The following is a 23,106-nucleotide window of genomic DNA, read 5'->3' as shown; positions in this document are numbered from 1 at the left end:
CGCTCCGTTGTCAGCCGCCGGGGCGGGGGGGGCGGCCCGCAGCGCCCCCTGCCGGCCGCGGCCCGCCCGCCTCCTCCCCAGGGCGGCAGCCCCTCACCCCGCCGCCCGCTGCCGCGGCGCGCCTCAGCGCGCAGCCCGGGGCGGGGGGCCGGGCCGGGAGGCGGGCCGGGTCTCGCACGCTGGCCCCGCGGAAGTCCCCCGAGCAGCGGCGGGGCCGGGGCAGACGGCGGTCTCCAGCCCCCGGTGCCATCTCGGCGGTTAAACGTGTTCCGTAGGGACGCGTGTCTCAGGCGGAGGCCGTGAGGTGGAGGCCCCGCGCTGGGAGAGGTGCCCGGGGCGGCGGGAGCCCAGGCCGCTGAGCCTCTGCTCCGGTGCAGCACAGGCCTCCCCGGTGCTGGGCCATCTGCGAGCCCTGGGCAGGTGTGCCCTAAAGCATCCCAGATGGCGTCTGGCTCCTGTGGACAGGGAACCGGCTGGAGCCCATCTTGCCAACATTTAAGGCAGTCTGGGACTTCCACATGCACACGAAGCGATGCTTTGCTTTTAAAGCAAATTGAGAGATCAAGCTTCTTAATTTGCTTTCCTGAAATGGAAAAATAATTTGTGCTCAGCTGGAGTACTTGGACCACCGAATCTTCACGTGGGTACGTGCTGGTAGGATCAGACCATTGGCATCCCTGGAAGATGAGGGTACTGACTACTGCCAACATCCGATTGTTTGCAGTTGCATTGTAGTTTTCTGCCTACCAAAGGGATAAGAATGAATATTAGAACAGAACTGACAAGACAAATACAAACCTGCTTATATAATAAACCTCTAGGCTGATTCTAATGGATTATTAGAATCCACTAGGACTGAAATGAAAAAGGTAACGGTACACATAGATGGGAAAATACACTGAGATGAACATCATTAAAACAAAAAAATGCATTGCATCTTAAGGGTATATGCAAATACCAGATTTTTCTTTAACTTTCTTCCACATCTTACTGAAAAGAAACACATTTTCAGAGAAAGTGGCTTTTCCTTTTGTTCTATATAATTTCAGAAAAACATCTTTTCCAGAACACTGTCCCTAGGACTGATTTCCTCTAAGACCTTCAAGGAGGATTCTGAGTCCTGTCTTTGCAATAGAAATGTGGAAATTTTTGCAAACCTGAGGTCTTGTGCTGCCAAGCTCCCTGGTCTGTGTGAAGAAGCCCAGTGTCTCAGACACGTCTGCATCGCCAAGCATTGTCACTGCTGGAACCTCTGGAACCCAAACCCATGGCCATGTCCTCTCCTGAGCCACAGACCACAGACCCACCAGCTTCCCGCCACCAGCTAGTCTGCAAAAATCTCAATTTGAGGGAGAGTGTGTCAAACCCGAGATATTGCAGGTGAAACATTTCAAGCTCAACAAGCAAAATCTGTTTGCTCAGCAGAAGTAACCGGTAGATAATATAGTCACAAAAATAATTAAATTATAGTGCTATCGTCCTTTAAAACTAAGAATCCCAAAGCATTTCACAAACAGTGAATTGAGCTTCACAAGCATCCTCTGAGGTAGATAAATATTAAATCAATCACATTCTATATGGAAAAAATAGACAGTATATGAGAGCTGCAGAAAAAAATAGAATATATTCTTTTCATGTCCCTCACTTTTAGTGAGTTAAATACTATGTGAAAGAAGGAATTGTTTCTACTGCATGATTTTACACTAGTAACCCTTTTTTCTCTCTTCTTTTTCAGATACCAGTAGTGTGTTACTGAAACAGTTGATTGTCCTAGCAACATCACTCAAATAAGAACTGAAAAGGAACAAGCTATTGGTTATATGACTGCATTTTTGCTAGCTGTTGGGGAGATTTTGGTCCTTTATAATTTGTGTAATTGTAAAGTTCCCTGTAGCGAAGAAAATGCAATAATAAGTGTATTTAAAATGTTACTAAAACGCTATTACTTGTATTTGTGTTTGTTCTTGGCGTTGTGGTGCATGAAAATCTACCAATGCAGAGCTAAGAGAAGCTGCATAATTCTTTATTTCTGTCAGGTTTTGCCAAAAGACAGATCCAAAGCCTGGATAGTCTTGCTTCTAGTACTTGTATAGTTCTAAGGCTTGCATTGGTTGTCAGTTGTCAATTGTTACCTTTTTTGTTGCAAATAATGAAAATCGACTGTTTGATTTTCTAATATTGTCTTGAGGGGACTTCATTTTCTTTGTGACACTTTCTATTTTCATTCTGAAAACCGACTTGAACTCTTCCATGGTGTTTCAATGGCTGAATCCATCTTCATCTGCTCCTATTGTGCTCCATGTGATTTGATATAATTCCATGTAAATTGACATGAGACATTACCTTCCATGTAATGCGTCTGTGTTTCGGGGAGGATTTTGTCCCTCAAACAGCCAAGTTAGATGTTTCATAAAATTGTACAAACTACACTCTCTATTTCTTTCACAATCTCCTTCTTTACCTTTCTTTCTCATTGGCCATTCGCTCCTATTTTAGTGTTTAAATCCCTCTATTATTGGTATAACGCCACATCATGGTCAGAATTTTCCTTTGCGTTCTGAATGACAGCCCACAGCATTAAATAACATTTGCGTGTCAGAGCAGTATGAAACATCATACAGATGGAAAAAAAACAGAAAACCAAGAGGAGACAGACTAAAAAGTATTCATGTGTCATACTCGTTCGTAACTACTGCCCTTCGAAAATAAGTGTCTTAGCTTAAACTGTCTGGAAAGTGGGTTCGCGTTTAAATTTTCACCATCGCTGACACCCCAGGGAGTGGATGAGGATAGCTCCACATCCACAACTCTCAAGGTTTCTAGATCTTTTGTTTCTCTTCTGAGAGTTAACGGGCAGCCTTTCCAGCAGTCAGAGGTGTGATTGGAGCACGGGTAAATGTATCGAGCACTAATGTTACTCGGGGCCTTAGCAGTGAAGATGAAGGTGGAGTGGCCTATAGTTCTGCAGGAGTTAGGTGTAAAGATTAGTTATCCACACTTGGTTAGGCTAGAAGCTCCTCAAGTGTGCATCGAAGAGCTGCCATTTTACTTTCCTAAGGGATATCCTAATAATGGCAAAGAACATATAGTAAAAGAGAAATATCTGTTCTGAAGCTGAACAAAAAAATTGCAAAATACAAATTAAACACACCTCCCCAAAAAAAACCCCAAAAGCAAACAAAAAACCGTTTAAAATGGTAGCATTTAAATGTTTTACCCACAGCAGGCTTTGCATTCTCCATCAAATAACTGACAGCAGCACAAACTGTGGACGCAAATTATCATGGCATTTTTTCAGCTCAGTCTAGACAAAGGTTCTTTTCCACTTTAATAATGGAGCCTAGTTTTTCTTCCATTATCGCCAGTCTTAGAGCCCAAATGGCTAAATATATCAGAGGTATTCCTCAGGCTGAAGATTTCTCACATTGTGTCGCGCATCCCATGTTTAATCTTTGCAAGATGATGAGGCTTTTAGCATCCTTCATTTATTTTTACTTCTTGAAAAATCTAATGAGACGACACACTAGGGATCTTTACCACCGGGTGCTGAGCGTCTCTTGGAAGTTACCTAATGTGCGAAGATTTTTGGTCGGGGGATGGTCTACACTTCCCAAGGTCTTAGTGCTCTAAATGGACAATAATAAATGGGCAAAACTGAGACTTTGAGGGGAGTAGACAGCTTGGGGAATTGGTAGCAGGAAAGAAGCTGAGGTACAGAATATTTGTATTGTTATTATGCTATTATTACTGGGTTTGTTCTTTATTGTAGCAAAGATGCAATAAGGTCGGGGCTTCATAGGAACAACTAGGCAATGACCTCTGCTTGGAAATCTGATCATCTAAAACACGCTGAATGGCTGTAATAAACAGCACGGAAGGAGTAATGTAAGAAAATTAGAAATGGGAGCTGTACGATCATGCAGTGACTCCGGTGAATCACACAAACGTAAAGATAGTGCCGCAGTCCTTTGAAAGGTGGGGGATTTACATAAGAACTGATAACCAAATCACTTTTTCAGGCTTCACAGGAGTGAATCTCAGACAAGATTTGAAAGATGACAGGGCGGTAGCTAAAGGGATCAGAGCCAGAACTTCAGTGAAATGTGTACGTGAAAAAACTAAATATTACATAGGAGCTTGTCGGACATTTTAGTAACAAATGGGATATCTGTCAGCATACAGCTTCAGGCTTTCTTCTGACAGAATCAAACAACGGTTTTAAAAAAAAATCCCTTTCTCATTACTACCATGTAGACAGAGCCAACAACAACGCCCTTCCTGAATCTCTCTCACACGACGGTAAATTGGCCTTGACAGCTCCAAGGTCAAATGAAGTCAAAGGAATCACCAAGAATTCAACCAATAGACTTTACGTAGTGGTTGCAGTGAAAGACTCGAAGCAACCGTAGCTGGAGTCTCCTCCCAGCTTTTGTGCTTCTGGAGCCTACCAGGTGTGCCATGTGCAGTAATCCAGGCAAGTCCCCCAGCACAGAATGTTGCAAGCTGAATTTCAGCCTCATGTCCTCGTGCCTCTGAGCCGGGTGGGTCCTGATGTGGAGATGAGCTAGGGAAGGAGCAGTGTGGCAATATAATTGAGGTTGGTCTATCTGGAATTGTCAGACGGCCCTACATCATGCTCTTGTCTACATCAGTTGCCTAAGGTTGTCAAAAAGCCACCTCTGGTACTATCTTGTCCTATCAAGTCCTATCTTGCGTGGTGCAGCTCTGAGTCAAGGTGCTCTGTGACTTCAGACTTGTCTTTTTTTATTAGCGAATCTTTTTGTCTCAGATTGTTAGCTCTGAAATGGGTCTAAAATACTGATGTGCGTTTGCAGAGTTTGGAATCCCACTTAGAGAGTAATTTTAATAGACGGAGCTTTTTTCTTCGGATGAAAGATTTCATGTTGACACAAACTGCCATACCCAAGTTTTATTCTTTCCCAGGGTTGCTTAGCTGAGAGTTGGTTTTCCTTTCATATCATCCTCTTTCACATAAATCAAATATAAGATACTGCTACAAGTGTAAATATTGACCTGTGAAAGTATCAGAAATAAAGTTTACTTACTTTACAGACCGTGAATAGCACAGGAAGGCATGATTCTTGCGTCCAAGAGCGAACACATTAAATTAAGCAGATAGTGTAGAAGAGAAACTCAGTGCAGTGGATAATCAGTAGGTGCCTTCATCATAGGCCAGCAATGCTAATACCTGCTTTCAGGTTTTGTACATACACAGTTGTGCGTGCTGGATTAATACGGACAGAGAACAGCACTGACAAAGTTGACAGGAGACTGAGATTGATTATTTCAAACTTAACTTGGTCAAAAAGGCAGTAATAAAGTCTCAGGAATATTTTTAATTTCATGCACTTACAGCATTTTCACTGTGTGTGATTCCTGATGCAATGGCATGATTCATGGCCTAAGGGATGTGTGAAAGACCCTGCTGAAAGCAAGGACTGGAGGAATATTTCATCATCTTGCGGAAAGCGCTGAGACCCTAGGTGTTTTGTGTGGGAGCTCAGAAGGTCATTCTTTACCTGAGGAACAGGGAGAATAACAGGGCACCCCTAGAGAAAATTCTGCTGCTATTGAGTCTTTCCTGACCTAAAAAAACCATCTGTACAAACTAGATAGCAGCTCTCTTTTCAGCTCCACGTACTGTTTCGTTAGGTTGTTAGCTGAGATTGTTAACCCATTAGCTGCGGCCGCAGCAGTGGGGGTTTTTTGGCTACAAACACCTGTGCAGTAGGAACAAGGCTGAGCCCAGTGTACATTCATGAGATGATGGCAACAATAAATGACTGAAGTGTTGAGCTGGATTTGAAGAGGTAGCACAAAGATAAAAGACTCCAGAAGCCCTTTGCAATTCCCTTAGTCATCCATTCCCACCGAAGGCTTCTCTTTTGAAGTTTCCAGGCGGCCTGGTGCGACCTTTGGTCGTCCTTTTGGTTAGAGCTCTTATCTATCTAGTGCAGACCCGGCCTTTTTTTGCTTGTACTACTCAAAAACAGTTATTACAGGATAAACAAACTGTATTTGCTGATGCACGTTCTCAGTTTCCTTATCAGCTGAACAACACGCTTCTTGCACATGTTGGGTCAAACTCACTGCTGGTCCAGCTCCAAGAATTCCAGGGCGACTGCACCACAGCTCAGTCGGCACTCGCTCGCACCTACCGACTGCAAAAAAACCATAACCACGTTGTAATGGAGCGTTGTCTTACGAGCCGACCGAGAATTTCCCGGTGTTGCAAAGCATCCTTAGGTTGATGATTGCAGGTCTTAGATCTTTTTAATGAGATATCAACATAATATCTAAGCACTGTTTTGGGTAGCTGTCAAGGTGCTTTGCGATATTGTCAGACTGGAGACTATGTGTCTTATTTTAGAAGAATTTCAGTTTTATTGTGATTGTCTCTTTAAAATAAATGTGAATAAGTAAATAGTCTGTATCTCAAAACCAGTTTGCAGGTGTTGTGAAATACATTGGTAAAGCTATCTGATATGAGATGCAAGACACATATCTGAGGAGAGAAGAAAACCAAACCCCTAATCACAGCCCAGAATCAGGGCTCTAAAAAAGTCAGAAGGCTGGAGACTGAAGTCAAGGGCTCAGCTGTCATGGTTGAAAAGCTACTCACTGTGCTAACAAGCATCCAAATCTACTGCCATGGAAAGGGAAAACACATCTCATCACTGACATCTTATGTTGTGGACGCTACTCTCAGAGAGCCAGTCATTATACAGTATTTCACTAATATGAGGATCATCGGTTGGTTACGAATAAGCTCTTCTAAACTCTCAGCTGTTACATCCAGGGGCTTTTGCCTCCTTGCTTGTATCTCAGATACTGGGTTGCTGCTGTGCTGCACCACTGCTTCCAGATCTTTTTTTGCCACGAGTAGTCTGGCAAACATTTGTGGTAGCTTTCGCGCAAGAGAAATTCTTTTACTTTTTTGTCTTTTAGACGGAGGGCTGCAATGATTAACCGAAGCAAGAAAACAAAGCCTGCCTCGCTTTTCAGGCTTCTTTCATAGCCTTCTTAGTGCGAGCTTTTACCGACCAACCCAAGAAGATACAGCCCTGCAGAAGAAACATCTCAGCAATCGTGTGAAAGGTAGCTGGCACATAGCTACTGGGGTAGTTCTCTCAGGTCATGGCTTTAAAAGGTTATTCCTCTCTCAATACTGCAGAGCAATGGCTACTTTTCACTACCCCAGTCACTACTGTCACAGCATCCCTCCTTGCTTCCCAATTCCAGCACCTCCCCAGAAATCAAACTTCTTGCAGTCAGTTACAGGCTTCACTGCATTATGCCGATGTATAAATATAACCAGAATATGCCAGAGAGCAAGCAGAGATGATCAGGAAGCAAAAAGCAGCAAAAAGTGTGTTCAACTTTTGCATTAAAAAAAGAAAAACCTCTTCCCTGAAAATCTTAAATGGGTTTTTCATGCATGTTCTGTTTTTCACCCCCCAAAAATTAAATATTTGAAAACTAAATTTTTAATAGAGGAACAGTTTAACAGGAGCTTTTTGATCATCCCTTTGCTGTTGGTGAAGAACACAGATAAGGGGGCTTAAGGGTGCTTCAAGCATTGCTTGAGTATTGCTACAGACAGTGAAACGGTGGCTCGCTCTCTGTATTTGAAGAATAAGCCAGAGATGTCATCAAATGCATTTATTTTAGCCAAATTTCATGGGTTTTTACCACCCATGCCCAAATGTCCCCACCGGCTGTTGACTCCTGATTCCACAAACGTGGCAGAGCTTTGTGTATCGGATTGTCTGTCATGCAGGGAGGGATGTGTATCACCGTCAGGCATAATTCATAGAAAGCATCCATATCAAATGCTATTGAGTCTGCTCTCCGACGTTCAGAGTGTATTTGAGATCCTCACTGCCAGACAGGTCAGGCCCTGCGGTACCCATACTTGCTTCATCAGCGGTTGCCAAACGGTCCGTGGTTGAATGGTCACACTCAAGCCAAGAGATCTAACTTCTGCTCTCGTAGAAGTTTGGCTGAGTTACTGGCTGATTTTTAAGCGGGTCATGTTCACTTTGTGCCTCAGTTTCCCCACCTGTGGAGCCAGGCTTGTGGCTTAAAAAAGGAAAGAGTAATGTATTAATGCATTAATGCTTACAAGGCACTTGAAAAGCATTAAACGGAACATGGATATGTTTATTAATTAATGGTCAGAGATCTGCTGGTTTATTAGGCACCTTTCAGAGATGTGCCTTCTCATTAGCCTGGTACAAAACAACCCACAGCAGGAGGGAACAAGTTGCTTCAAACAAGGTTCAACTTTCTGCCAGTTTAATCTTCATCTCATTGGCAGACTTCTGAATCTTAATTTAATTATAGTTCCTTAAATGTTTTCTCATCTCCTATCTCAATCTCTCTGTTCTATGTCTTTTTATGGTTTCTTTTTTTGTCGTGGGACAGAGGAATAGATCTTTTTTCCAGTGTCCATTAAAATTCCCTTTGCCTGCAGTGCAGTTCGCTCTATAAAAGAGATGAACCTGCTGCAAGTGAAATAAGCTGATGCTGCACTGCCTTTTTAGAGCAACAACAATCTTTATAGATTATTTTTCGAAGTGTCATGAATCTCCTTCAAAGTCGCAAGTGACTGTTATCAATTAATATACTTAACAGTCTCATTTTCAATTCACATTCAGGCCATACAGGGGCTATGCTCGCCCCGGCAGATGCTTGAAAGCTTTCAGAGATAAAGTGTTACCTTGCATGCGATGGGGGTGGCAAGGGGGGGTGATTCAGGAGCAGAACGACATGTTAAAGTGCAGCACCTGAGGCCTTCTTGTTTTCTGAATTTACAGTCTCAGGCTGGCAGTCGTATAAATGAGTGATGCTCTCTGATGTTCTCTTCCAAGCAGGCTACAAAATTGGCAGGGAGTCTTCGGTTTTGTGCTGATGTGTCCAGAATTCAAATAATTTGATTCTTGGGTATAATGACAATTGGAGGCACAGTATTACCTTGAGAAAAAGAGATGGGAGAGACAGCTTCTGTATCCCGTATTGAATTAACAACCGATTCCCATTTACTCTCTCCGCTGCAAACTCTATTATGCGGGGTTCTTATTGCCCTTATCCAAGGGCATGGAATTAAAAAAGTGATATGGATGGTAATGCTCTCATCTTCCTACCATGACATTGAATAATGGGGACAAAGAAGGGAAATCTTGAAGGATGATGTGCTTTTTAAAATACCGCTGATATGGAAAACATATAAAGAACAATGCATTTGAATATCAGCTGATGAAGTCATATTCAGATTATTGTGCTTCTTGCCTTTGCCTTTAAATCATCTTTGCTTTTATTTCCGCCATCATTTTTGGAACGTTTTATTTGCTTGTGATTTCAGGAGACAGTCCTTACATACTTGAGATGAGGATAGAGGTGAAGTGTTGGTTACACCAATTCCAAAAGAAATCTGTTCTCTCTCCTCCTGGATCCAGAGAGCAAGAGTTAGGAATCTGGCTGGGAAAAGTCTGCCAACAGACTGGTATAATTATACAGCTAGAGTAATACTACTGCTCAAGTGGAGGCTCTTCTTCTGGCACAAGTTGTCATTTTCCAGTTCAGCTGAAGCCCTTTCTGAAGTTACATAGAGTAGATAAAACTGGTGGTGTTATAACAAAATAAGAATATCCACTGTGGACCCTGCAGCATCCTTCCTTTACAAATATATTCATTTAGGTTTTAAAATGTATTTTCCTCTGTAAATGATACCTTACACAAAATAATGAGTCTATTTCCATTAGGAAGTTTTAAAGGATATTTTACAGAATAAGTGATAATGTCTCCATTTTACAGACGGGCAACTGAGAAGCAGAATATTTAACTACCTTGCCAACAGTCACACAGGCAATACTTTCTCAGGTGGCAACAAAACACGGATCTTGCTCTCCTTAGTGCAAAACCACAAAGCTTCCCTGAACTATTGACACTCTTACCTAATCTCAACCCTGATGTTAACGAGGGTCCTTACACTACATTTTCAGTCAAACCTCTCTGTGAGATGGAATCATGGAGATCAGCTCTGCAGCATGCCTGAGGAAGGTTAAAAATTACACTGGAAAGGGTTTAGGGAACAAGTGTCAAAACTCTTACCTGTAATGATACCTGTTGATTCTGACCACATCGATGCTATCGTCATGCTGGTGTAACTCCGTGATTGCAGTTATTTTACAGTTAGTTACACCATCATGCTGTATGGTGTATGATCAGGATGCGGCTCAAAACCTCTTCATAGCAATTTGGAAAAGTCAAAATCATGGTTTACTTTGTCAGAGGGGAGCTCATTTTATCTCCCCCTGCCCCTCACACGGTTGGGACCATGAGCAGATGGCTACCTGTGATCTGCAACACGTGGTCTTCGTTCAGAGACCCTTCAGCTGGCAGCGCCGCGGGATGGAGCGGCGTCCCAGTCTCCCTGACGTACGACACTCCCTTTGATACCTGTTTTTCTCCACCATTAGCGTGTGACTACAGAAAAATCAGCTTTATAGCTGATTGCCATCATCTGCAAAATTTTCTTGGCTTGAATTAGTAGGTGCTCATGAAGCCGTAAGCACTCCTCTGCCCTGCTCGTACAATAGTGCTATCGAGGTATATTGTTTCAGGGAAAGCAGAGGGGACAAAAGAAGAGGGGCTCAGAGAGGGACATGGCAATGATGTGGCAGGGCATGATGACCTGGAAAGCTTTAAAGGCATCTGCCATGAGGCTGTTGGTACCACCTTGTCTGGTGATGCGCAGCTCACTCTGTGTATGTGCTCCCACGCACCGACCTGAAGAATGGTTGTGCGCCTCCACCCTGCGTTGGCATCCTGGTTACATCCACCAAGCTGTGTAAACTAACAGGGATATTGAGACTTCGTTTCCAGCTGGACAGAATAATTGCAAGGAGCCACTGAGGGTGAAGAGAGATGATAACTGTATTTTCCTTGGGTACATAGCTTGCTTGCCTGTGCTGGTAGGGATACATTTTAGGCTAAGAATTATAATTATAACCAGCTGCCTATGGCCTCCAGAGGTCAGCATATCACTTGAGAAGAGCTAAATCACAGAGCCCTCAACCTGTACTTTTCGAGCGTGACGTCATTATGTCCTCTGTATAGTTTCCAGTTTCACTGGTGATAGGATTTAAAGATTTTGTCCCCAACACTAGTTGTGACAAGAAAAGCAAGACAAGAAAAAAGAGCTCTCAGAATATCCATTGTAAAATGCAAAATGTTGTCCTTGGTCAGTACTGCCACTTGGATGAGAGATCTCTTAGGGGACAAGTTTATTGAAAATGATCAAACAGATATCCATATGCTTCGGTGCTATTCCTTACAAGTTACTACTGGTGGGGTGAATGAACATGCCAACTGTTTTCTGAGTGGACTGTCAGACTTGTTCAACTGTTTTATAAGCTTTATTTTTTTAGTACGTTTGAACACAACATGCAGTGCTAGTGACGTAGAACTAGAAGACACACAGAGATGATAAACAGAGATTATCAGAGGTGTGAAACAGCTTTCGTGCAAGAAGGAACTTAGATTATTCATCTCAGAAAAAATAAGTTGGAGGGAATATGATATAGCTCTTTAATGTCAAGAATCGTGAAAAAAAAGGCGATAGGAAATGACTATTGGTTATCTCTCACAATATGGTGGTCAACCAATGAAGTTATCAGGCAACAGGCTTTGAAATACATACAGTGTAGAATTAAACTGTGAAAATCATTGCTTTGGGACTTTCTGGAGGCCGAAGAGTCAAAAAAAGGGACGAGGCAAACTCATGGAGAATGGGTTTGTGGGTCGGTGTTAAGCAGAGGGGGCTGAAGGCGAGTTCACCCAGAGCTCATTGGATCTTCCTGCAAGCTGGAAAGGCTTCATGCGGAGGTCACTCCCTGCTTGCCTGAACACCCACTACTTGTCTCTGTGGGAGTAAGATACCGCATGTCCACCTTTGCCAGACCAGGCGTACTTCTCATGTTCTTAGTAGTACTACAATGCCAGGAAACTTCCTTTTGCTTAAGAAGCGAGTGACAACAGTCTTTGCAGGAAAGGCTCTGAACTTAATTCTTTCTAAATACTAGCAAGTATTGATTGGCTCTAGTGGTGTTATGCTGGATTCAATAATCCAGAGCAAAATCAGGATGAGCTACTTTTCTAGGAGACCCTAATCTTACATGATCTCCTCTGAGATCAGATAGGCTCTGTCTTTGTTGTGAAGTAACACCAGATGTATTTCTCTGTGGGCCACCAGCCTCAAAGCATCCTCGTAAACACCAAAGAGCCTCAGTGTCACACAACACTATCTAATTTCTCCTACACCACTATCTGATTTCTCCTTAACATGAAGAACTCTACAAGGCTTACTGAGACCTCAGCGTTCTCACATTACTGCTTTGAAATGCAACCTTAAGTGGATCCAGCAGGCATCAGCTGTAGACAAAGTGTAGAAACCCTGCTATGAAAAATAAAATAAATAATACAAACAAAAAATCCAGCCCACCTCCAAAAAAAAGAAATAACAACACTCAAATCTTCTGTTATTTTTATTAAAGCTGCAGAGTCTTACTACACACAACAAATATTTTATTGATATAATCTAAGTTAATAAAATAGTTGAACAATTCTTTAGATTTATATTTGTATAGAAATGATCTGTGGAACATCTCATCTTGAAACAGCAGTGCCTGAAAACAACTATTCAGCAGGATTTTTTTAAAGAAGAGTTTGGGACTAGAGGATGCACTGTTCATTCTCAAAGAAAAAAAAAAATAATCCATGCAAAAATAACCCCCACCCTCTTCCCGCTTTCTCTCCTACCCAAAGTATAAGGCTGTACAGAATGACCGTGTAAGTGATGGCCCTTTTCTTCCAGTATTCTTCCTCATGCCTACATTAGGAGCTGTCATCTAAACTCAGTAACTAAAACAAGACGAAAAGAAAATTCAATTGCACAATCCTAGTCTGCAGGTGACAAAGTCATAACATCTCTTTACAGAAGTCCCTACTCTTTTTCCAGTTAGGAGAATTCGGTATCGCGTTGCGTTTGTTCCCCAGCTCTCGCTTACGTGGCTGATGTCAGTTATTGTCCATATGCCTTTGTTAACAAAAGTCAGTCTATCTACTATTGCTTCGGTCTCCCTTCTTCACCTATATGTAGTTTAGATTCTACGTAGCACTGCCTGCAAAGGGCCGACTCCGTGGTGTTTTCCCCCCATTTTAGACAAAGCCCATAGCTCAAGTGATGATCTCCTCACTGCAGCTATGCATCGGTGTCGCCCGTGAGATGTCTTTTATAGACTATGAGGCATGTCTTTGCTAGATCATTCCATTTATCTTAGTCCACTCGTAGATGTCCTGTTCACATACTATGTCCGAGTTGATGAGGAGGTACCTGTCCCCAACACAGAAATGTTTCTGGCAGGCAGCACATTTGAAGCATTCAAGGTGATACACTTTGTCCTTCACCCGCATGGTCATCTCGTAAGCCCGGATTCGCTTGTCGCAGGAGGCACAGAGGCCATCTTGGCCAAAGAGCCTAAAACAACAACAGCAGAGGAGTAAGCAGAGTTCCTTTGCTGAGGAGGTGGGAAAAACCAAATCAAAACACGAACACAACATCAGCGCCTTGAGCCATTAGTCATAGCATTGCCAAGTTAGACAGACGTCACGTGGAAAGCTGCCGAGCAGAACTCTAAACTTTGCAATACCAAAAATTGAAGTAGAAAGTCCAAGGTCCTCACCTATTTACAATACAATTGACTTCTCTGATCAATGACCTTATCCAGAATTGCTGAGCAGCTTCAGGAGGAGTAAAGGTTCCCCAAATCATAGCATAAAGTTGTGCCATGCTAATACTTCCACTTCTGTGATCGACAGAAATTACCTTCCCGTTGATAAATGCTGCCTATCTTCAGCTGTTCCTATTGTAGTTGACAGAAAGGAGTTGACACAAGCCATGGTCTGAGACCGCCCTGTCTCTTGTCATTGCCTCCACGTTGGAGATTCTTTCAAACCCCAATATTTCTATATCCATGAAGTCACTCCTGCTGGGTTTCAGACGGATACAAGCTAAGACCTTCTAGATACTTACACTAGCCCAAACAATTTTGTGATCTGGACCGCTCTTTAGTCCACGTTGGAAAACCCTGCTGGGATCATGATGATATTGTCTGTTAAGAGGAGCCTCTAATGAATGCACTAGATATGTATCCCCCTCACAGCATGCACTACCATTCACCTGGAGCAGTGCGACATCCGTGTGAACGCCAGCCTTTCATGCAGTCTGCTGGCTACAGAGTTTGTAAGTCAAATCATTAACAAATAAGCATGAATATATTATTATTTTTTTCTTAAATGGGGGGAGAAATGCTACGTCTTACTTGTTCAAAGTATACACCTATTGAGTTTGACTTCTAAGTTTCCATACTAATTTTGGAAAGAGTTTTTCCTACACTTCTCTTACGTGTGCTGTGCCTGCTTCCTATCATCTTCTGAACCGGAAAAAGAATGTCTACTAAATTAAGAGAGACCTTTAATGGGAAAAGACATCATTTCTGTCGTCTACCAGGAGATGTCAGTGTTTACTTCTGCCCAACGAAAGGAATACTAAGGTTACACAAAGGCTGCCAAATTTTTTGTTGATGAGGGAAGATATTATACGTTGCATTATTAAATAGATAAAAACATTGAATTTCACTGCAAGAAATATACATTAGTTGTATTGGCATACTTTCTGTTACTTCCATTTTAAGATGAAAAGTATTTGGAAAGTGTAATTAGCACTGGATCACTGCCGGACTGTCGTGTATGCAGAGTATTTACAACTGGTCCCATCAGCAGAACTCAGTTCTTAGATTCTGCTTAGCAAAATTCCCATCAGTAAAGCTCAGGGACACCATAACTAGGATCTCCACTGAGATTTTGGTTTAGTTTTTATTGGCAGGTAAATTAGCCTTCAGTAAGGTAGCTGAAAAAGATATCAAAACCCATTATTCTGTGGCACAGATCTCCTGAGACGTTAGGGATCCACTAGAAGAAATGGTACACAACCAGCACAGCAAAGATCAATACACTTTAATTGTAATCAAGAATGTAAAGATCCTTTGTTATCAATTTTTGTGAAGTATCTTAATCTCAATTTAATCCTTCTACTTACAAATTTTGGCAAAACAGATGGGCAGAGAGGTGTTAATGAAAATACCTGTAACAAGCGTATTTGTAGGATCTGATTCAGCAAAATGGGTAAATTCTTGTCTATTCAGGACCAGCCTTAAGAACACTAAAAATCCGCTGGATCCAAATTAGTGCAATCAGTCCACTGGATCCAAATTAGTGCAATCAAACTTTCCTTTTTGGCTAAAAGCCTGGCTGTAGCTTTGCAATAAGCATGCAGCACATTGCCTCTTTCTGCTGGAAGTGTCCCGGATAACCTTACCAGCGATGCAGAAAAAGAGAGGGATCGATGGGTGTGTAGAAGGCAGTGCCTTCAGCCACCGAGCGGGTACAGCAGCCCTGCTGCCTAGTGGAATCAAGCGTCTCTTATAGAGCTGGTATTACTGCATCAGGAAAATGAATTGAATTCAGTTACCTTGGATACCGTGTTCTTAAATGAGAGAGCTAAATGATCTTTCATCAGTCGCCGATCTTGGCACCTGGTTTTATACACCTTTCAGCTCCCAGGCAATGCTTGGAGAAGCACAGAACTACTGAAAACCATTCGGGGGAACCAATTCATTGTCAGCTCCGGGGGAACTGGCTGAAATTCATCACCTTTTCCCAATTTCTACTTGCCAGAATCCCGCGCTGACATTGCGCAGTTCGCCTGGAGCTGTCAGGTTATGTCTCTGCAGACTAACGGATGCCAACAACCCCAAAGTCCCAGGAGTTCTTACTGTATCCTTCACATTTTCAAATAATTCTCTCTTGTCCACAACGTGTAGCAATGCTTTCATTTTCATGAAAAAATGCGCTTTTTTCCCCGACAAGATTTTTAAAGATTTAACCTATAAACAGCTCAGAGTGACCTAGTCAACACAGATAACCTCTGGATTTATCTATAACTTACTGAAGAACCCCAGCAGGACCATAAAGCATCTGTGCATGAACCCCCAAAATATATGAGCCCATATTGTAAACCTGAGCTTGCAGACGGTGCTGCGTCACAACTGCGACTGCTGTCAGGCTTTACGTTTAAGAGTAATCAAAAATGAATTCTTGATGGGTCTTTGCTCACTAGCTCTACTAATTAAATGACTAAGCTGAAATGATAGAAAGAAGGGGAGCGAGGGTAGAACGAGTGGGTTGCGTACCTGAGATAGTCCCTTCTGCAGAGCTTTCTGCCCAGTTTGTAATACAACCGTCTCCCCACCTCTCCGAGCCTGCACCCGCACAGGTCGCAGCTGAGGCAGTCTTCGTGCCAGTACTGATCGATGGCTTTCAGGAAATAGCGGTCCCCGATGTTCTGCTGGCAACCGCCGCATGTCAGCAGCGACGGGGGAATTTGGAGGACTTCATCCACCGGCTCCCTGAGGGAATGAAAGAATGGTTGGAGGAGGAAAATGGACTCTGAAAGCATCCATGAGAGAAGGCGGCGGCAAAACAAAACACAAGATTGGTCAAGTTAGAACAAGGATTACATCCTCATTTTTTCTCCCAGCGGAGTGAAGGATTTACCCTTCTAACATCAGAGGGAGCAGGACTTCACTCTTCTTTTGCTTTAAAAAAAAAAGAGCAGCTTAAAATTTAAGGGGTTAATAAGAGTATGCAAAAATTTCCTAACTACTCTTTTTATTCTTCTTCAAAGCATAACGCATAAACACGACGATCTCTGGATCGCCTGTGTGTCTTCGTTACTGTCCAGGCACCTACTACTTTACTAGGACATTGGTGTCTGTGTAGATGCATCATTTTTCTTCTACTGGACAGGAGATGAATTGCTTGGTCATGTGTCTCAATCCATGCGGTTCCTATAAAAGAAATACCTTTCGCATAACATCATTCTTCCATAATTAAAGATTGCACCTTTTCAGGAAGAGCAATCAAAAAGCTGCCTGGATTCACCATTTCACAGCAATGCTGGTTACGTCTGTGCAGACTGACGAGTGCCGACAGCCACAAAGTTCTTACTGTATTCTTCACATTTTCAAGTAATTCTGGTTTGTCCACAACACGTAGCAATGCTTGCATTTCCATTAAAAAAAATGCGCTTTTTTCCCAACAAGATTATAAAGATTTACCTATAAACAACTGTAAGTGACCTCATCAACACAGATACACTCTGGATTTACTGATAACTTACTGAAGAACCCCAGCAGTACTGTAAAGCATCCGTGCATGAACCCAAAACTATACGAGCCCAAACTGTAAACCTGAGCTTGCAAGCTCTGGCCGCAGTGCCACTGGAAGCAAAGGGAATTTCTGTCTCACCAAGGGCTAAAGGAGTAGAAAAGGCACCTGAGGGGTTTTACATGCAGTCAACTTTCTGTTGGAAAATGTAAATTTGAAGACTAAGTCTGGGGATGTCGTTTCTCTGAACGGCATGAAATGAGTAAGTACAACAGATGAGACTGTTGCCCAGCTGGTTTAAATTTTGCTGCTTTTTTTAATAGAGCCAGAATTTTACCCCATGGTCACAGAATCACTAAGGTTGGAAAAGACCTGCAAGATCATCAAGTCCAACCATCAACGAACACCACCATGCCCATTAAACCATGTCCCACAATGCCACGTCCACACGTTCCTTGAACACCAGATGTTACTGCAGGACTTATTTTTTTCCTTCAGCTAAGGGCATGAATCCCCTGGGATGGGTCTATGCCAACATAGCTCAAACAATTATTTGGGATTTACACATCCCTGCCTGAAAAGAGGCACAAATCTTTATTGTGATATTAGCACTGACTATTCAGGCGTCATATTTTTTTCCCTTTTTAAAAAGCTCTGAAAGCTAGGATTGCCCTGGTAATACCTGCGGATAAAGCAAGAATTTCCTTCAAAGCTACTTTCTTAAGGAATTCTCTTCTTTGCCTTTTCGTGTAATTTTACAAGTTCTGCCAAAAAAAAAAAAAAGAACAGCAAAAAAATTAAAAGAAAGGCGCCTGAGCTCACGTCTGCAAGGTTTGCAGTGACCTGGTGCTGCCACTGAGAGCCTCATCCAAACTCCGGGGAAGTGAATAAAACAACGACTGGCTCAACCCTTTAAACACTTACTTAATTTTAAACCCGTGGCTAGCGGCAAGGAAGGCGGATGTTTGCACGTTTATGCTTCGCTGGATGCTGACCGAGGCGCTCAGTACCTGGTAGAGCAGAGCCCCAAATTCTTTCATACGTTATTGGGTTCTCGCTCTAGCACGGAGTCCCTCAACGCTTCGTTTCTGTCGCTGGTCTGTCCTCCCTTCGGCTGGTGGGGGCAGAGGAGACCTACGCTGATGGAGAAGGGTCAGGCCGCTCCCAGTTTCCAGCAATAAACAGGAAAAAATTCTATTATCGCTGCTTATTTACTGGGTCAGTGGTTTTCTGGGCAAAAATGACTTTCTTCAGCAGGGAGAAACGACGACTGGTCAAGAACTTCTGTGCTGAGAAACTGATCCTGCTGAGCCCTAAGATATGATCTGATTATATTCTGTTCTGGTTTTCGCTCTTCTAAGTTGAAACTGCTGTGCCTTGCAAGTTGTGCCCTAACATCCCTCTCCTACCAGCTCTCCGTCCTGGGAGTTTTCATTAAAATCATGGGGAACTCTCTCCGTGATTAGGCCTTAATTTTTCCAACCTTATCCTTTTGGGCCCCAAACTCCCTTTCCCAACGTGTGGGCTCCGCTCTGAGAAGTTCTGAGAGCCCTCCAATAGAAGGAAATGCACCTCATTATCCTTTATTATCCAGCGTTTGAAACTTCAGATGTACCCCAAAATATTTCATCTTACGGGTGCTCGGGAATCACAAGCCAGGTCTCTCCGAAAGCCCTAAACTCCGGAACGGCCTGGCGGATGTTTACGCAGAACAGAACTGCTGGTTTATGCATTAGCTTTTTGATGTCCTTAGATTTCTAAGCCAGCGCTTCAGTCACTAGAACACAAGGTAGGTAAATAAATAAAGATTACTAAAACTTTGTAGTTGAAACCTGGACATCATATACCTAGGAGCTTGGATTATCGTTTCTTAAAAAACTGTATAAAATAAGGGAAAATGTAACATAAAACATCAGGTGTGACACGGAATGAATTGATTTAATCCCCAAAAGAAACAGTTCCCATGTGTTCACTCCGGGCTTCAAGCGACGGCATTTTTAGTATCTCACAGGAAACAAGCCACGAATGACTCAAGTTCACTGAGAGCAATGTTTGAAGCGTTATCTGAAAACGGAGATTTTACAATGGTTTTTTTTTTTTCTTCTCTTATGATTCCAGACAAGCATAACTGCAGTTCTTAGCACATACGGGGCTGAAACGACTCTGGTTTTGTGCTGAGTTACCGTGCCTCTCGCCAGCGGGATGCCTGCACGGACAGCGGCGGAGCACAGCCCGAAAGCCTGGATCAGGACACGAGTGGGAAACCAGGGCGGGGAATTCTCACCTCCTGCATCCCGTCAATCAAGTCTTTCTACATGCCCTTTGCAGAACACCCTGCACCCACCAAAGCAGTTTGTACCAGCTCTTGAAAGTTGCGTTATGAGAATGTGGAAGTTGGGCACCCACAGTTAACAGCTCTGACCTTTCACTGTAATCGGCTCCAGCGAGTTGGGCAGATCAAAGATGGGGCAGAGCGGGTCCCTCCAAATGCAAACCACCTTCCCGTTCGGGAAGCGTGATGCTCTCCCTCCTCCCTGAGCCCTTCCCAGCACCCCGGCGCCGGGTGAGCGGCTGGGAGATGCCCAGCCCGGGGGGGTTTGCCGCCTCGCTGCCCCCGGAGGCTGCTCCCGCCTGGGCTCTCCCGCAACTTGGGGGGCTCTCATCAACCTACCGCCCCCCCCAGCCCCCGCGGGCCCGGGGCCGCCGCCCGCAGCAGGGCGGGCGCGGGGGCTGGGGCAGCCCGGCCGCCGGTGCGCGCTGCCCGCGGCCCCCGGGCGGGAGCGGGGCGGGGGGGGAAGGAGCGGCGGGGGCTGCCGCCGAGCCCCCTCCCCGCCGCCGGGAAGGGGGTGCCGGGCACACAATGCCGGCGGCGGCGGGCTCCGGTGGGGAGGGTGAGCGGCCATCGCGAGGCTCACGGGGAGGGCGCGGGGCGGGGGGGGGGGGGAGAAAAAGAGGCCACTTACTCGGAAGGATCGAGGCTTTTCCTCTCGATGGCCGATGACATTGGCAGGGATTGTTCCTTTGTAGCGTGCCTGTGGTGGGATCTGCCCCCGCAAAGGCTGTCTGCTCTCGGAGCCTTTTCACCAGCTGAGTTCCCCCTCCGCCCCCCAATGACATTCACAGGATTTCCTCCTGCAACACCAAAGAGAGAGAGAGAGAGAGAGAGAAATATGGGCCGGGGCCGCCGCCGCCGCCGCGCTCCGCCGCCGCGCTCCGGCCCCGCGGGCGCTGACCTCCCATCCCCGCCGCGCTCCTCCGCCGCTCCGGCCGGCGGGGCAGCTCCCGGGGCCGCTCCCGCGGCGGCGGCGGGCGGGAGGCGGCCGCCTCGGCGGCCACCGCTGCCTCAGCCCGGGGCTCGCTGGGCTGCGCTCAGGCTTTCTGCCTGGGCGGCCGCGAACACGCTCCGGCGCCGGGCGGCTCTGCTGCGAGCGGGGAGAGCGGCATCGCTATTATTATTATTATTACTCCGTGGCTCAGCCCCGGGTCTCTGGTTTCATTTCCTTTTTCCTGATCACGATTCAAATACAATAGAAGGAAATCACACTTAAAGAGACAGCTGCCCATTTCTTAACTGGACTCCTGGGGATTTAGCAATACAAACAGCAGCATCACGACTCGCTGGGTTTCTTAAAGAGACAGAGCTGGGGCTCCCCGGGGCCGGGGCTGGCAGCTGGCGTCGCGTTTTCACATCACAAGGGCATTTAACAGCACCTTCCCGCTGGGCAGGAGGTGCTGGGGGAGGTTGGCAACCTGCAAACGATCCCAAGGGCTGGAAAGAAATAAGCGCCTGGCTCCGCGCTGCTGGCTCCTTCTCAGCTCCACACAGGACCAAGGCGACGGTCACCGTCTCTCTCCTCTCCCTCTCCTTCTCTTACATCCATATGCACATGCCCGCACGCACGTACAGTTTTGGACGGTACTTTGAGATCCACAGGTAAAGAACCTAAGTGTTATTTTGCCACCTAGCATTCGGAGCGGTCAACTAAATCGCGTCCCATTTATATCCCCTCGCGAACATTTACGGGTGTCTGCTTCTAGACATCCCCTAGTTCTTGGCAAGCAACATAACAAATTTATATCTTGACACCGTTTGATGTTAATGAGCTATAAAACCCGGAGAGTACAAAGTATCGATCCATACTTAATCACAGAGAAGCTAAAGATGGGAAAGTCTCGCCTGAATATCTCCGTTTCCCCTCCCACCCTTCCTCCTCTCCATCAGCACAGCGCATCCCGGAAAGGACGGATTTCCAGTGCCTGAGCGAAAACTGTTACAGCAATTCGAGCATTTCCCACTCGCTGTGGCATCAGATACTGGCCGCTGCTGGAGGCAGCGTTCTGGAGGAGGTGAACTGCTTGCCCTGTTAATTCCCTTAAAACCAGTAAGAAAATATCTGTAAAGAAGCACTGGCGAATAGTAGCAGAACTGCTTCGCTTCTATATTAATTCCCAGAAGAGAAATGTATTTGATGTCTATTTTTATGACTACATTCTAGTGTTTTCAGCTTTTTGGCAGCTAGGATATAATATCTGCAACACATTAATGAGCCCGATTCAAAGATCAGTAACGCCAGCAGAAGGACTGTTACTCATTTCAAGGCGCTTTGAACCAAGCTCTCGCAATACTTTAGAGCCATCGCTGGTCATTAGAACACATCGCTCTTATTCTTTAAAAACATTATCTCCGATGTATTTTAAGCTATTACAGTATGACAGTCACTCATTTCTGTTAAAGGAAAAGGCCCTTTCATTAGGGTTTCACAGACAGGACTGAATTATATGATGACTATTTAATTTCTGATGTATTTACACTGTGATCAGAAAAGTGAGGTGTAAACCTTTCCAGAAGACTGAATAATTGAATAATTCAAGTATTGCAAGCCCCCCCCCCCCCCAAAAAAAAAAAATCTGCTAGGAATTTTATTATGTCGGTTCAAAAAATCAGAAATTGAATTTAAAGGTGGATCAAAAGCACGCGTAAGGACTTCAAACATGCTAAAAAAAAAAAAAAAGGACATTTCTACAAGCTTGATTTCTCCTGGCTCTGTGTCTTGAGGTTTAATAAAGTATAAACTCTGCGTCGAAATTTCCCTGATGATTGGGGTATTCATATTCTGAATAGCTCCTGATGGAATAATGTGAACAATTCCATAATGCCAGGGAAATTTTCTCGTTTCAGATGACACAGTTGTGCATACACTGCAGCCATACTGGCATGCTGCCTCCCTTCTATTTATTCCTCAAAAATGCACAGGAAATTAATGTCTTCAAGACCTCTGTCCCCTTGTCTATCTAAAAGAGATCAGCTGGTTCAAAAGTTTTGGTGAGGGACAAAACCATCGTCATTGGCACATGAGGAATTACCTAATTCCTTAGAAAAACAACATGGAAATGAGGACTTAGAATACGCAGTGGCCAGTGATTACTGGAAAAGACGTTTTTTAAGCTTTTGCAACACCTGTATTCCTTGCTTTGGTCAGACTACCTCAGGTCTAGCAGATAACCTCCCTGAAGCTGATATTTCTCATGTTCACAGCTGAGTCCATGCATCGCTGGACAGACCAAGAACGCTCTCTTAAGATCAATCCCGTAACCTGCAGAAAGCTTTTCTGCATAAAAACAGTGGAGCAGCGTGCGATAGAGAAGCTGAAGAGGACGATTTGTATGTGTTTTATTGTCATCCTTTTCAGTCAGATCCAGAACAAACTTCCTAGACAAAGTCGGATCTTTAAGCACAGTACTTGTGATAGTGCTGGGATCACCCCATGGTCCTGCAGATGCCACCCATCTCCTCGT

At 44.4% G+C, this 23,106-nt stretch overlaps 1 protein-coding gene across 1 annotated transcript; it reads right to left on the bottom strand.

Moving 5' to 3' along the window:
• Positions 1–12,563: 12,563 nt before the first annotated feature.
• On the bottom strand, positions 12,564–20,919 carry LMO2 (LIM domain only 2). The gene is made up of 4 exons (XM_059825773.1): positions 20,883–20,919; positions 20,274–20,442; positions 16,335–16,550; positions 12,564–13,561 (listed from the first exon to the last, which is right to left on the bottom strand). The coding sequence occupies exons 1-4, from the start codon at positions 20,917–20,919 to the stop codon at positions 13,342–13,344; spliced, it is 642 nt and encodes a 213-aa protein (XP_059681756.1). The 3' UTR covers positions 12,564–13,341.
• Positions 20,920–23,106: the final 2,187 nt, after the last annotated feature.

The sequence above is a fragment of the Gavia stellata genome, chromosome 17 (genome assembly GCF_030936135.1).
Source record: "Gavia stellata isolate bGavSte3 chromosome 17, bGavSte3.hap2, whole genome shotgun sequence".
Taxonomy (NCBI): domain Eukaryota; kingdom Metazoa; phylum Chordata; class Aves; order Gaviiformes; family Gaviidae; genus Gavia; species Gavia stellata.
The sequence above is the reverse complement of the archived record's forward strand: the minus strand, read 5'-3'. Positions and strand labels throughout refer to the sequence as shown.

Excerpts from the sequence above, each read along its gene's own strand:
- LMO2 (XM_059825773.1), bottom strand. The coding sequence starts at position 20,919 with ATGCTGCTGTTTGTATTGCTAAATCCCCAGGAGTCCA. Across the intron at positions 16,551-20,273 it reads AAAAGCCTCGATCCTTCCGA|GGAGCCGGTGGATGAAGTCC; the intron begins GTAAGTGGCCTC and ends TCATTCCCTCAG. Across the intron at positions 13,562-16,334 it reads TGCAGAAGGGACTATCTCAG|GCTCTTTGGCCAAGATGGCC; the intron begins GTACGCAACCCA and ends TTGTTGTTTTAG.